Here is a 15,326-nt window from a genome sequence, read left to right as displayed (position 1 = left end):
AATACATCTTGCTGCTAGAATCAAACTATTGACTAAACTGGGTGATCTTATTTCTAGCAAGCGATGCTTGAGTGAGCTAGGAACAGAAAATTATAGGTGTGGGAATTCAAAGAGCTAAGTATGCCTACAGACTTATTGTTGTTATTGTTTTGGGGTTTGGTTTTTTTTTTGGTAGGTTGCCCAATTCCTATAGCAGCCTGAAAATTTAATTTCAGTTATATTAGTTTTTGGATTTGCACATATATCAATATAAATCTCCTAGTTTGTTTCTGCTACCTTGCTCTGATGGACAGTATTCCATTAGCTGTGCAATCTCCAGTGCTAAGCTGTGTTCTCCTGCCAAAGAAGTGATGGTCATGCCAATAATCCCTTGGAGTAGCCTCACGGTGTTAAACCTGTGCAAGTTTCATGGTGTTAACTTAAGTAAAAATGATCTTGCAGGTCAAACAGAAGGAGGGAGAATCAGATGGCAGCAAGAAATAAGTTATTATAAAAGTGTGACTTTCTCAATTAAATAATGTTTTTGGTTTTTAGATAATGAAAGAAATCCAAGAACACAAAATTAAAATATATGAATTTCCAGAAACAGATGATGAAGAAGAAAACAAGATTGTTAAAAAGATAAAGGTAACAAATTCTTTTTTCAAAAACTGCTGTTCTTTTCTCTCTGGAGTGAGGATGGAGAATGAAAAAGCTCTGTCCTTAGCAAGGAGCCCACCAAATTTTTTAGAGGATGGAAAAAAAAAGATGTAAGGCTGTTCTGAGAATTGCTGCTTTCCACCTGAGGGAATGAAATTCTTCTCAGAGATTGCTTAAGCCCTTTCATGGGTGAAACTCAGAATGAGAACACTAGATCACGTTCTCATTAATTAACTTTTAAAGATCATTTGCTTTTTATTTATTCCATCCCTCTTTGACTTTTATCCACCTGCCTCATTCAGACTGGGAGCTTAGTAAGAAGCAAGGATCCTCTTTCAGAAAGGTGTGCAGTGGCATGAAGCGTGTGCTTTACACTTACTAGAAGTGTTGTCTGACTAATTGATCTTCTGAAGCATTAATGGAGATTAATGACTAAAGACAATCCATAGGGCAGTCAGGCTGTTGAAAGACTTGTTGTTTACTTGTGTTTTTTGGTTTGTTCTTGTATGTTGAAGTCCATCTTGCAGCGTTACTTCTTTTCGCTCTTTAGCAGCCTGTAAAAGCTTTTACATCTTTTGTTATTGTGGGAGTTGCCTAAGACAAATAAAGCACAAATTAAAGCTATTCTGGAACTAAGATATGCTGGCCTACAGGAGAAGAGGAAGAATAAAAGCAGGAATGAAAGCCCCAAATACTTGATCTTTGTATGCTGTTCCTTTCAGCTGTTGGAAGCTGCTCTTGGCTACTTTGCTTGTTACACTTGAGAGATCTTTTGATTCAGCTGAAAACAAGAACTTGAAGTAGTTCTTTGGCAAATCTTAGAAAACTGAGTAGAACAATCCAGTCTAAGTAGTAATCATGATAGCCAGTGGCAGTAGGAGTTGATAAATAATTACTGTGCAAGAAGATTAAATAGCCTGTTTAGCTTACCGAACAGCAGTAGTATTTCTTAGCCAGATTTACAGAATGTGTCAGTCTACAGATTTCAAAGGAGTGTGCATGTGTATAAAAAGTGTAATGAACTGCTTGGAGGTTAGGAAATACAAACGTTCTTGTGGTCTGGGCAAACTGCATTGCTGGGTCACAACACTGAACTGCCTTAAGTCTCGTTTATACGTCGTCATGCTTTTGCTATCTGCGTTAGAAATGTTGAATCACTTCTCTTAAAGCAGTGCTTTCTGTTGTAGGACCGTTTACCTCTGGCTGTGGTAGGTAGTAATACAATCATTGAAGTCAATGGCAAGAGAGTTAGAGGAAGACAGTACCCATGGGGTGTTGCAGAAGGTAAGGCTTTCTTGCTGTTTGTAGCCATCTGAAGCATATTAGGACATTAGCCTTTATCTGAAATGCTTAACTTAATGTGTTTTTGAATATGCTATTTTTTGTTACTCTGACAGGAACGAGGTAAAGGTTCAGCAACACATAATTTTGCAAGCAGAATCTTGTTGAAGTTTCACTGAGGAACTGTAAACCTTTAACTTACTGCAGTTCCTATGTAAGATGAGGCTTAAAATCTTCTCTAGTATCCTTATTTTAATTTCTTTCATATGAAATATATTCATTTCTTGAATTCTACTTTCCAGGATGTTCATATTATAAATGTTAATTTGATGTGCTTGACTAGCATAAATTCAACTTAAAGTTTCTGGACAGATGTTTTTTCTTAAAATGTTTGCCTCTTAATTGCTGAGGCATAATAGCAGGGAGGTACTTAGTATTGAATTGAGTAGTTTTTATAGTTCCCTTTTTTGTGTTCATTTAAAATTCTGCTACTCTAGAAAATAAGTTTTTAAGATAATGGCTTGTTCTTTTGGCAACCATTACTTGTATTTTAACTCTATTCACCTACTTGAAATGACACGTGGAAAATAAAGCTTGCATCAACCCACATAGTGAAATAAAGGTCATAAACTTGTGTTGCTGTGATGATATGATGTCTGCATTTTTTTTTTTTTTAATTTGTAGTGTGCATGTATTGAATAAAGAGAAGGTTTTTCTCACATTTTTTGCCTTCAAAGGGCTATCAATTCAATGCAGTGTAAAACAGCAAAGAAACCAAGCACAGTATGGACCAGTACTTTAAAGAGCAATGCTGTAGCTCTTTGAAGTGCATGTCTGGCAGGAAATGAGGTTTGGCACAAAGTAAAAACCAGCTGCACCAGAATGGATCAAGCTTTATTTTAAGGCTCTTGCGTTAGTGTTTTGAAATGTACGAAGTGGTGCAGCTCTTCTTTATTTTAAAACAGACTTCAGAAGTGTTTCAAACTCAAGTGATTGTATGATTTTTTGAAAGGGAGCAACTGCAGCCTGACTAAAAGGACCGTCTTAAATGGCTTTGCAAAATTGAATATACTGCCTTCATTTGCTTATTTGGTGAATAACAAAACAACATGAAAATTCAGATGAAGACTTTGCATCTCCTTTGTGGTGTTGGAGGGAAAAAAATGCCTTCATAAAGTCTGCCTTTAAAGATTTTGAACATAGCTGGATCTAGGTTGAGGTCTTCAGTTAATGTCTGATCCTTAGTCACACAGCTGTAGTGACAGGGCCTCCAAAGGATCACAAAGATGGTGAAAGTAACCAAACTGTGTTTCTGCTGTGGTAGTATGGCTTCAGGGAACATAAGAACTCGGCTGGCAGGATGCACTGATACAAGTTATGCTGCTAATGCTCTCTGGCTGGTATCACACATATTGTGCAAGTGAAAAAAGGCTGGAGGAAATCTGTTGTTGGAAGGAATTTAGAAGGTGGATGATATCTAAAAAGCCTTACCTCTGAGAAAGGCACGTTTTTTGGTTGGAGTCTTAACAAAAAAAATTCATCTCTTTCTGCAGTTGAAAATGGGGAACACTGTGACTTCACAATTCTGAGGAACATGTTGATAAGGTAAGCAGCTTTTGGGTAACATTAAATTTTCTAAGATGTATAACAAGTTGGAAATTCCTGTATCAGAGGAAAAAAGGATTTGAACTAGTGAATTCATAGAAACCCTTCATTTTTAAGAGTAAGCTTTTATTCAGTTTTGGTAAGAGCTCGTTTAACTGCATGTCTGGAAGTGATGCTGGTGGTTGGTGTTTTGTTTTTTAAATAATCCTCTCTCCCTGATTAATTGTTCTTAAGCTGTGATACACCATATAAATCCAAGCTGTCTGTTAGTGTTGATGTATACTTATTTGCAGGCAGCTTTTAAAATTTTCCTTGCTGGCACTTTCCAAAGCAAGACTCCTGTGCTTCTTGGTGTTAGGTGCTGAGAGGCTTTTCTTTCCTATATTCACAGTGGTTCAGTAAGTTCACCTGCTGTAACAATGGCTAGTTTGACTTTTAAGCTTTACTGTTCTCTAGAGTGATGATGGGGAAATACTAGAGGAAGCTCGTGTTTGTGTTGATGTTGAACTTTACGTTTATCTTTTGCACACTTGAAAGATAGAAATGAGGACGTTTTGGCTTTTTTCTTGCCTGCCATAGTCATGAGTACCTACGTACAAGTAATGTCCAGCTTTCTTATTTATTCTTCATATACTTGCAAGTTTATTCTCAGAACTCTCATTTTCCTCACATAACGTTTGGAATAACTGCAAAATTGAGATAGCTCAGTGGAAAATAACCTGATATTTCTGTGACTTTGCTGTCTGGGCAGCTCTAGCTTAAATGGATGAACGATGACACTGTGGGATATGGAACATTAACGGAGGAATGCAGCTTAACTCCATCTGTAAAGTGAACGTGTAATATTTTTTCAGGTAGTATTTTGTGTTTATGCACTAAGCTGATAAATTTCACTTATTGACAGAACTCATATGCAGGACCTGAAGGATGTCACTAACAATGTACATTATGAGAACTACAGAAGCAGAAAACTGGCAGCTGTTACATACAACGGTGTTGACAACAATAAAAATAAAGGGCAGCTAACAAAGTAAGTTCTTGTTACAGTTGTATTGCTCTTTAATCTGTTTGCTCTTTTTTTTGTTGTTGTTGGCTTTATTGTGGGAGCTTTTATTTTGCTTTTTTATTCTTCAGCCAGTTACCTTTTAGTTGCGTCCTGGTCTGAACACTGCCCTTCTGGCTTACTCATTATTTGCTTTTGTTTTGGTCACTAAGATCTGTGCTAATCTAACTGAATAGGTTAAAAAAACATGAGTTTTAGTTGGAATTAGCTCCGAAGAGGAAACATTTTTAGTGTTTCTGTTTGTAAGTTACATATCACTGGGGCGTAACGGAAAGTTTTACTGCCTTACTGTTTCTGTTCTTGGTTATGTACTATCTTGGGCATTATTAGCTCTTAGGAGTGCTGAATCCTCAATATGGGGAACACTTCTGAGAGAAGAGTGGGTTAATACTTTGTTTAGAAACTTTAATTTAAAAATGGTGGTTGTTGACATTCGATGACGCTGCTGCTGTTTTGTTTTTTTTTTTTTTGAATGGCAGCCCTGGCTGCTTCTAGGGCTGCTTATCATAGGGTGAAACTACTGCAACATCTTTATCTTTTGTGGGAGTAAAGTTGCAGTGCAGGGGGTGGTGGCTGTTGCTTTCTAGCCCTCATCTTGATTGCCTCTGACAGCAAGTTGTTTGCCAACCTGATGAAATCACTGAAAGGTATAAAAGCAAGCTTTCTTGTATTCTTCACATACAAGGCTTTTTAAAAATAGCCACATTTTTAAGTACAAGCATTTTCTAAGTTCTACACGTATCAATAATAATTCATGACTAAATTATTACTAATTAGTGATGCTTTTCTTTCCTGTGACATATTTAGATATAAATTTCTCAACCAAATTACAGGATGCTCTTCTGTTCAGCCCGTGATATGCTAAATTACAGCTGCTTTTCCTGGAAGGAAAAAAGAAAAGCTACCCACCATTAACATGAAAAATGCTGTTATTTTCATCTCTGCGAACGCTTCAAAGCCATTCTTCCAGTAAAGCACTTTCTACTTGACAGTATCTTCATGCTTTGAAAGTTACTGTGAGAGTGATTTAAGTGGGCACAGTGTAGTTGCATGTAGAATGAGAGAAAATGAGGCTTCCTTGCTTAGCATTAACAAAAATAGGATGGAATATGCCAAGTAAACCAACTGTTCAAAAAATGTACTGAAATTCAGGTACAGTTTGTTGTGAAGTCAGATGTTAGAGTAGTCCATCACACAGTGGTAACTTCTCACTGCCATCTTAGTACTGATTTGCAGCTCAGAGCTTCTGGAGACAAAGTTTAGCAAGCGTGTCAGAATTTTCTCAAGCTGTTGGTAGCACTGAGGTGGTGGGGCTGAGAGGGGAGGAGCTCTCAGAGCTGAAATTACTAAATGAGGCAGTCGTTGTGGAAAACCTTGGGGCGGGTGTGAGGCAGCTTGCACATTTCAGAACAGAGTAGTGCAGCAGGGAAGGAAGCACACTTGAGTGCAAGAACTGGAGCCTACTTTCTCTTCACTGAGGTGATCATGTGTTAATGACAACACAGAATAGAAAGTTCTTCACTTCCTCAGGATCTATCTAACTCGCTGTTATTACACTTTTTTTGTTCTGTTTGCTGTCACTGTACTGAAAAGGGAAACGTCTTCAATTGCAGTTTTGGATATCAGAGAAAATTGTTTTGATTTTCTTTTTTATGTGGTGTTTAATAGCATTTTGTCTCCTTTTCCCAATCTCGGTTGTTTATATTTAGAAAAATCTTGACTTTGCTAAGAACGCTTACCATTTCTTGCGTTTTGTGCCTGCTTATATTTTTGTTAGCCTGTACCTATGAGCTTTGTCTGTTGCTCATATCTGAGGTACCATATGTTTTTAAAAAAAAAAAAAAAAGTTTTTTATTCCCCTACTGTGAACATGAGGTACATTTCTGCATGAATACCTATTCCAAACAGTTTCAAAACTATTTGCACTGTCCATCTTTGCCAGTCAGTTACTGAGGTCATCGCTGTGCCTTTTTTTTCCACTGGAGTTGGTACTGCAAATGTCTGGAACTACTCTGCTTTCAGAAGCATGCTTAGTTGCAGCCTCAATCACTGTGCTGTCCCACCAAAATCTTTACAGTTAAAAGTGCCTCTTGAAGCCAGTTTTCTCACTGGGAACATTGTGGCTCTGAATCTCTGAGGTGAACAGATACAACCGGCACGTTTAGCCATTGGCTTTGGTGTTTTTTTTTTCCTTTTCCTTCAGTGAATAATTTATCAGTTAGATTAATCCATCTGAAAAAACAGCAAAGTCTTACCTGTAACAAGTATTTTGAACCTTTCATTAGAGATTTTCTTCAAACTCCGGGTGACTTTTTTAATTTAAAAGTACTGTGAGTGCACACAGTGGTTATGAAGTAGCTGATGCTATTCTTCTCTCGCTCCCTTATCCATATGTTTAATTACCATCCTTTTTTTCTTTTAAGCTTTAATGTGCTTCTTTTGGCATTGATGTGCTTTCGTACATTTGAATCTGTGGTAGTTGATATAGTATAAAGAAAACTTTCCTGGTAACCATGTGTGTCTTTCTGGAAATTAATTACAAGGAGGAGGAGCAAATATGAATGCTTTATCTGTGTGTCCCTGAGGAATGCTGTGTGTTTGCTTGCTTTTTGAAAGAACTGTCTGCCTCAAAATGGAGTAGTATTTAACTTGCTCTCTGGAAATCTGATTCTTTAATGGGAGACAGATCCTGTGTCTCTATCTGAGGATGGAGACTGGCTCTGCTGCTGTCTGGCTGTATTACAGGCATCCTGTTAAACACAGATACAAACTCTGGCTCTGGAAACTCCTGTGCTGCTGCTGTCCCTTTTGTAAACTGTGAGAGTGTATGTAAGAGATTGTATGAGCTGTGGTGCTGGGACTTCTCCAAAAGCATCTCCTCCTGGCAGCTGGTGAAGACTGACTTGACCTTTTCACCTTAGAAATAAATTAAGAGCTTAAGAGATCTTTATTCTTCATGCAACCGTGAACTTTGTGTTTAAACAAAAGTCCAAATGTGAAAATGAGTATAAGTACACCATATGAGCTGTACAGTGTTGTGTGGATGACTCGAAGCAACGTGTTTCATGCAGTTTTCTTTTATTTCTCCCCTTTGCTTTGATGAAACTGTAATCAACTGTTCTACAGGCGACACGTTGGCCTAAGAGCAGTCTGCAGCATGCACCAGGATGATGTTACCTTTCTGTATTTAGTGTCTGATTCCTTCAAATTGTTGAGATAAATCTCTGTCTTAATTAAAAAAAAAAAATCATCAAGGGTAATCTTCAGGTATATAAATAGCACTCTGCAGTAATTGTACACGAGCACTATGTGCCATGTGCTGAAATTTGCCTTTGCTCTGAAATTTGCAGTTCTCAATTCGATAAATCTTTGCTATTTGAGGTTGATATTTTCAGTGGGTTTAAAGTCACGTTGTACACTGTAAAGATGATCCTTATCTGGTTACTCCTCTGTTCAATCAACTGGCACAGTGGGTCACAACATACACAACGCACAGATTCTTCCAACTGTCTAGCTTAGACGACTACTAACTCCTTCTGACCATATTCTCAATATTTTGATAGCCTTACTGAAACACCAAGATCCTCTGCTTCCTTTTCACCAGAGAGAAGGAAAGGTAGGGCGAAGCATCATGCTGGGAGGAAGTCACAGCAGCAGTGAAGCAGAGCTGAGCACAACCTCCTGTGAGACCTCTGCTGGCCACTGACCGAAGTGCTCTTTTTGCAGCACAGGAACACTAAAGCCTGATTTTAACGTAATTACCTGTACTAGGTGACGATCCTTTAACGACTATACGAGCTTCAATATGGCTTTGGGTTTATAGAACTTGTTTAGAGCAAGTGGTTGTTTGTGTCACTAAAATACTTAAAATTGCTTTAAGAGCATTACGCATTGGAGGTAAACTGTTCCTGAAAATATCTGCACATCAAATCTGCATTAATATTGACACGGTGTAGTGACTTACTAACTGAATTTTAAATATAATAAGCTTGAACTAACACTTTCCTTTCAGTGTGGAAAAATTTGCTTTTGTGGGAGCACATAATTAGCTTTAGGAATCTATTAATAATGAATTTACTTTTTAAATTACTGCTTTTTGGTTTTGTGGTTTTATTTAAGCATGCTAAGCTAAGCCTCTGTATTTTTTGTTTTTTAGATTTGACACAGTTGAAGGCATGTAAGTGGTCATTTAAATTTTTCCAAAAAAATTTAGACAAAAATTCTTTAAACACAAAAAGGATTTTACTGTTTAATGGTTCAAATTTAAAACAGTTTGCTGTTTTCCAACTCTTGGCACTGTTTTTTTGTTTTTTTTTTTCCCCTAGCTGTTTTTTGTTGTTCTAAAGCTATGCTAATATAAACGTTAAGAAATAATAAATATTTTCAGTGACAAATATCTCTGTAAAGTTCTTTCTCTTTAGAAACTTCCTGGCTAAGCCTCAAAACAAATATGGTCAAATTTTAATAATGAGTAGAGAGCTGTTTCAGCTCATAAATTATGAAATTCTTCCAGTTTCCATCTAAAGATCCATCTTATTAATATAGATGCTAATAAAGAACGAGTGGAATTTTCATGCTTACCTGTAAATTTACCCATCTTCATTGGATTGAGAAGTCAGTCACTTTAATCTTCTCTGACCATGGTTTTATTTTATTACTGGCTTGCAGAGGTTCCACTTTTAACAGAGGGCTGTGTTACCATACACTTAACTGATCTAACAGAACATTTTACATCCTTGCTGTGTGCATTAGCTCTTTTTTGTTCAACATATTTGCATTATTTTAACCTGAAATAGAAGGTAAGCCTGTGGCAGGTACTTAAGCCCTAACAAAAAACGAGTTGTGACCTCTGTGATCTCAACTACAAACGTTTGCTTGTTAGTTCAGCAGAGTTTCTGTGCAGACTACTTTTTGCCACTCTATCAAATCCAGCTTGCATGACATCCCTGTTAGCCTGCCAGGCTGTCAGCAGAAGGACAGTACTGCTCCCAAGTCTGTCCCAGGTTAATCTAAGAGAAGACACGTTTGAGAACTTGATAATCCTAAAGCATAACAACAGCTGAGTAGTTAGATTTTGACAGCTGGTTACCTTACAGAAACACTGCTACTTACTTTCTCTTTCACCATCTTCTTAAGTGAAACATTTTTTGTGTATTTTTATATGTGACCCATGCTTAAACAAAATTTCTCCTTGACAAAAGTTGCTATCGGTTGGCTGTTTATATGGCTAAAGTAAGCATTAGGCTGAGGATCACTTTCAGATCTGTGTGTTTGTTCCAAATTTTGCAAGTAATAGTTCAGGTTTCAATTACTTTTTTAAGAGAAGAGCCATTTTCTTCCTCCTTACCGCCCCCAGTTATCAACTTTGAAGCATATTTAAAAATGCCAGTATTTGAAAAACCATCCATGGGACCTTGACATGACATACTACACTTTCACTCTGTGGTTAGCTGTTGAATATAAGTGATAATGATAAACTGAGCCATTAGCAGTCCAAACAGGTCTTGACAATTTGGTATATATACTCATTCCCTTGAGAATGACAAACTAAATCAAAATGGATGTTGCTGATTTCATTTCAGTCATCATTGGAAGTTCCTTAATTAGATGTCCTCTTAGAACATTGTTTGTTTGTTTGTTTTTTAAGAATAACTTAGGGTTTTTTGTTTGTTTTTAAGCACTGAAACCAAAAGCATTTTTGACAGAGTGCAGATTTGCCACCACTGATTTATAATTTACCAGTCTGAGTGAATTTTGTATGCATTAAACAGCAGATACCCCCTGCTTGTTGATTGTATATTCAACAGTTCTCCATTTTTACCGCTAAAATGATTAAATCTGATGTTTTCCAAAGCCATAGTTACTCAGATCTGGAATAAGGCCAGTAGTTGCTCTTTGATGAAGTGCAGGAAATTCTGTTGATAGGACTATGTACGAATTATCACTGGATCATAAATTACCCTGTTTTATTGGGTATTTAATGTCATTTAACTTGTCATTTAAAACTTGTATCACTTTCATGTGAGAGACAAGCTTTACACTTAAAACATGTTCTTAAAACATTCAGTAGAATTCAGAAAAGTAGTAACCATGTAATATGCAAGGAAAAAAAACGGCATTATTTTTATTCTCTAATAGTATTTTTCTAGAGTCAAGCCATCCAACTAACACCTTCATGAATAACTGATGCTCAGTTGCCCAGAACTTTTTTTTTTGCTAAGTTAACTCCTTAGAAGTATAAACCAGAACCTTCAGCACAGTTGTAATGCTAACTTCACACTTACAATCACTTTGAACAGTGAAAATCTAGAGAGAAATTGAGACTTTTGTCTGCAACACCATTCAAATTTTTATTAATCCGTTCTACGTAAAGTTTCTGTCCATTAATTTTTGCATATATTTGATCTGGAAAGAACAAGATGCCTGAAGATCACTTGGAAGATGCTAATTTTTTTTATTACTTTGATTTCTTCCCCACGCATGACCAGGTTTTACCTAAGACTTAAGAGGAAAAAAAAAAAAAGAGCTTCCTTAATTTTAATGCAAGATATATCAGCTGGGGGAGAGATACTGTATGTAATGTATTTTGTAGAAAGCATAATAGTTAATAAAATAATGCAAAGTAATTTAAGCTAGCTGTACATACAGCTGTGCTGTTTATTTTAGAGCTTCAGCATTTTTATCTTGTTTTTCTTGCAGATGCCCTAAAGGAACAGGAAAAAAAAGTGACTAGCTAACTTCTTCTGTATTTATGGCAGGAGCCCATTGGCACAGATGGAGGAGGAGAGGAGAGAGCATGTAGCCAAAATGAAAAAAATGGAGATGGAAATGGAACAGGTGTTTGAGATGAAAGTCAAAGAAAAAGTACAGAAACTGAAGGACTCTGAAGCTGAGGTAATCAAAGGCCTTAAATATCCTTGAAGCTGAACAAATGCAGAGATGGCTCTTTTCTCCAAGGTCTTCCAGCATTTCATGGTTAAAGAAAACTTGGTTATTCTCTATTCCTATCTTGTGGTCTTGGCTGAAATGGTGTAAGCACAAATGTAAAATGCAATTTTAACATTCCTACACGTGCTCTTTTTATTTTCACTGTCACAGTACACTGAAGTACTCCATCATTTTCTTATCCACTTTTTTCCTCCTCCTGTGGAATATTTTGTACCAGTGTACTTAAGTGTACTTAAAGTTCTTGAGACTTTCATGGTTTTCCACGAGCTGATTTAGTAATACCAATTGGCCTCGTGCTGAAGGGGCATTTCAGGAATTCCTGGTACAATGTCTGAGAGCATCCAGATGAGAGCAATGAGGTGAAAAGACAAGTGTGTGTTGTTGGCGGTATTTTTGAACATTTGTCATTTGAACATACGTGAATTTTACACATATTTAACTCTTCATTTCTGTCTCATCCAGTTGAACTCCTGACAGTGCAATAATTTTTATGGGTTTCAGGCACCTCTTGAAGTGCTCATTCTAAGAGATTTGTATCAAATTGCATTTAGGTAACAAAAGTCTCAAGAAGTTCAGTAGAGGAGTTCAGAACTGTCACAGTTCCTGAAGACAATTTGGCTTCAGATATGAGGGAAAGAGGAAACTTGGCAGAGTAGTTGAAATGTTTCCCAGTCTGGGTATTGTAAAGACCCAAGATTTACTGCATCAGAGAGAGGGAGGGGAAAAACAAAGCATAAAACCCAGAAGAACAAAACCATCAACCTAGGGTTCTTTTTGTTTAAGCACTGATGGATTTACATTTCCTTGATTTTTTTTTTTTTTTTGTCTTAAATATTACTGAACTCATTCATACTCCTGGCTTCTACACTGTGCTGTGGCAATAAGCCTGTAGTGAAATTGTGATCTTAAAAACAAGGGGAACAAAGCTCTTTATTTTTGTTTTTCATTTACTACTTCCTGACTTCTACACCAGTCGTGTCCCTCTATTGTCAGTTTTTAATTGTTCATGTAATTCATTCTTCCTACCTCCTTCTCCATTCTTCATAAATTTTCGTTATATTTCTATATGCTCAAAAGTAGATAGTTCTAGTTTGAATCTCTTTTTAAAAAGTGTTTTGAAGGGTTTGTGTAGGACAAAGACTTAGATAAAGACTTAGATAAAGAAGATAGAAGGAGAAGAGGTGTTTCTGTTTATCTCAGTTAGAAACACTTGTTAGACTACTCGAATGGGATTTTGCTTTTCCTCACAGTGCTTCCATTCTTGCATCTAGGGCATTTGATTGCAGTTCCTACCAACGACTTGTTATGCTCTACTGACAGTGCAGATAACTCACTTTCATGATACTACTAATCCATTTCATTATAATATTAGTAATAATTCATATTAATTAGGAAGCAAGCAAATTATTAACGTTTTTCCCAACAGATCCTTAATGTAGTTAACGCTGTAGGATGAAAACTGAGATACTATTATTTGATGCATTACTGATATTCAAATGTTTTGTAATTTAGCATGTACATTAGATACCAAATATTCTTGATATTCTCGATTACTTTTGTTTGCAGCATCTAACTGCCCACAGCTCCTGTTTGTAACTCAGGAAGCATTTGCAGTGTTTTCTGAAAGCTCTAAGATGTGATGGCTTTTGGTGTTTGGTTTTTGTTTGTTTGATTTTAATCTGGTACTGGAACTTCTAACCTTAGTGCTTTTGGCCAAAGAATTACTTTCTCTAAAGATAAACTACAGCACTAGCACTTCAGTTGCTGATGTTTGTTGCTGTAAATGCATAGTTGTTGTGTTTTGTGTCCTTACTGAATCCATCCATGACTTTTTCTACAGCTGCAGCGACGCCACGAGCAAATGAAAAAGAATTTGGAGGCTCAACACAAAGAATTAGAGGAAAAGCGTCGCCAGTTTGAGGATGAGAAAGCAAACTGGGAAGCTCAGCAACGTATTTTGGAACAACAGAATTCCTCCAGGTAAATTGATTTGTGCTCTTCAGTTCACGGCATATGTTTTTTAGCTTTCTGTTCAAAAGAAACTTCCATACTAATAACGGTCAGTGGTGTTTGGCCATTGTGGAAATACCACTTAAAACCCAAGAGAAATCTTAGACTGCACTTAATTACAGAGTATTGGACATAGTGGGAGTACTGTTAGCTTCTAAAGCATGTTTTTAATCTGGAGAAACACTGTCTTCATACATAACTAGATCTATCTTAAAAAAAAAAAACTACTTGTATTTGAAAGTTAGATTATATTGGACTTGGGAAGGATAGAGAGCTGAGGCTTCAAGAATTAATCATATAAATCTTGTTGTCCATAGCTGGGGGAATACTGTGATGGATGCTTAAGTTTACTTTACTATACTTGCTGTAGTTTTATATAAATTTTCACACCGTGCATCACAACCTGCAGGATGTGGCAGAATGCATGATCTGTATATAAAAAAGACACACAACTTGTATTCAATTTTTAACAATTTTTTTTTAATATTGTTGTAGAACCTTGGAAAAGAATAAGAAGAAAGGGAAGATATTTTAAATGCATCACTTTGACCACCAGTTACGTATTAGTTGCCAATACGCCAGCCTGGACATCAGTGTTTGTCGGATCCGTTTGACTAATTTTGCACCAGTTGTATCCATAGTAATGGATTTAACAGCATGACAAATTTTTGTTCATTTTGATGGAGAATGAGATGCCTTGAATTGTCTAGGGTGTTGTGTACTTGGAAACGTAACAGCTCTAAGTACCTTTTTTCTTTTTTTTTTTTCCTTTTTTGTTTTTTAAGCAGACGTCATTTTAATGCAAAAGGAAACATTTTACTGTTGTACAATCATGTTCTGGTGGTTTGACGGTTTACAGGAGACTGAAATGCAAGGACTCCAGACGGTTTTTAGCGAGGATAAATTGCCATAATAATGATGCAAGTGATGCTTCCCTATCATTGTAATACAAGAATTCCATTCAGTGCAGCATATACAATAATGTAATTTAGTCTAACACAGTTGACCCTATTTTTGACACTTCCATTGTTTAAAAGTACACATGGAAAAACAGAAGTTGTAGGCTTACAGTGCACCTAAGCTTTTTATAACAACCCCTTTATGTTTTGGATTCTTTAAATATATGCTATTCTCATTTAGTAACTTCTTTAGCCAGAAGGATCTCATTACTGCTTCATTTTTGTAATAACATTTAATTTAGATATTTTTCCATATATTGGCCCTCCTAAATAGAGTATAGCTTCTTTCATATGGTAGGAACCAGTGAGTAAATCTTTCCTTTAACTCCCTTTTTACATTTTATGGTAAGTAGCAGGAAAACGCATTTATAGGTCATTTCTAGGCAAAATTGTGGAGTTAACTACCAACCTGTTTCTACCTGTGTGCAGTCTTTCTTTATTTTACTAGAAATGGGAATATGGCCTCAAGAAAAAGAAATCACCGTTTCGCATTTAGGTGTATTCATATACTGCATTTCTGTATTTTTGTTTGTATTGTAAAAAGTCACATAATAAACAATGTTGTGATGTTACACAGTGCTGTGTCAGCAGTTTTCCAGGACTCGTGTAGCCAAGTACTTAACCTGGGAAGTGCTCTGACTTCTCTTCCGTCCGGAGATGATTGCCATCTGTCTTTGATTTGTCTGAGGAATCACTTTAAGGCACAGAAAATGCTTGTAAGCTGTCTGTGCATCTCATTTAAGTCAGCAGCAGGGTGCCAGCTGTGTCGTGTTGGTGAAAGAAGAATCCTCTTGCCCAGGAGAGGGCAGCAGCTGTCTGTG

At 36.6% G+C, this 15,326-nt stretch overlaps 1 protein-coding gene across 1 annotated transcript in view; it reads left to right on the top strand.

Annotated features, from left to right (window-relative positions):
- SEPTIN7 (septin 7) overlaps positions 1-15,077 on the top strand; it is a 59,908-nt gene extending 44,831 nt beyond the window's left edge. The window contains exons 7-14 of the mRNA XM_085226599.1: positions 535-627; positions 1,827-1,923; positions 3,474-3,525; positions 4,430-4,555; positions 8,745-8,765; positions 11,347-11,482; positions 13,377-13,516; positions 14,042-15,077. Of these exons, the coding sequence (XP_085082725.1) occupies positions 535-627; positions 1,827-1,923; positions 3,474-3,525; positions 4,430-4,555; positions 8,745-8,765; positions 11,347-11,482; positions 13,377-13,516; positions 14,042-14,081 (705 nt within the window). The 3' untranslated portion in view covers positions 14,082-15,077. The remainder of the gene's footprint in view (positions 1-534; positions 628-1,826; positions 1,924-3,473; positions 3,526-4,429; positions 4,556-8,744; positions 8,766-11,346; positions 11,483-13,376; positions 13,517-14,041) is intronic.
- The last annotated feature ends 249 nt before the right edge of the window (positions 15,078-15,326 follow it).

Source organism: Meleagris gallopavo, chromosome 6, assembly GCF_905368555.1.
Source record: "Meleagris gallopavo chromosome 6, MGAL_WU_HG_1.1, whole genome shotgun sequence".
In the NCBI taxonomy this organism is placed as follows: Eukaryota; Metazoa; Chordata; class Aves; order Galliformes; family Phasianidae; genus Meleagris; species Meleagris gallopavo.
Note: the sequence above shows the minus strand (reverse complement) of the source record. Positions and strands in the feature narration are given on the sequence as shown.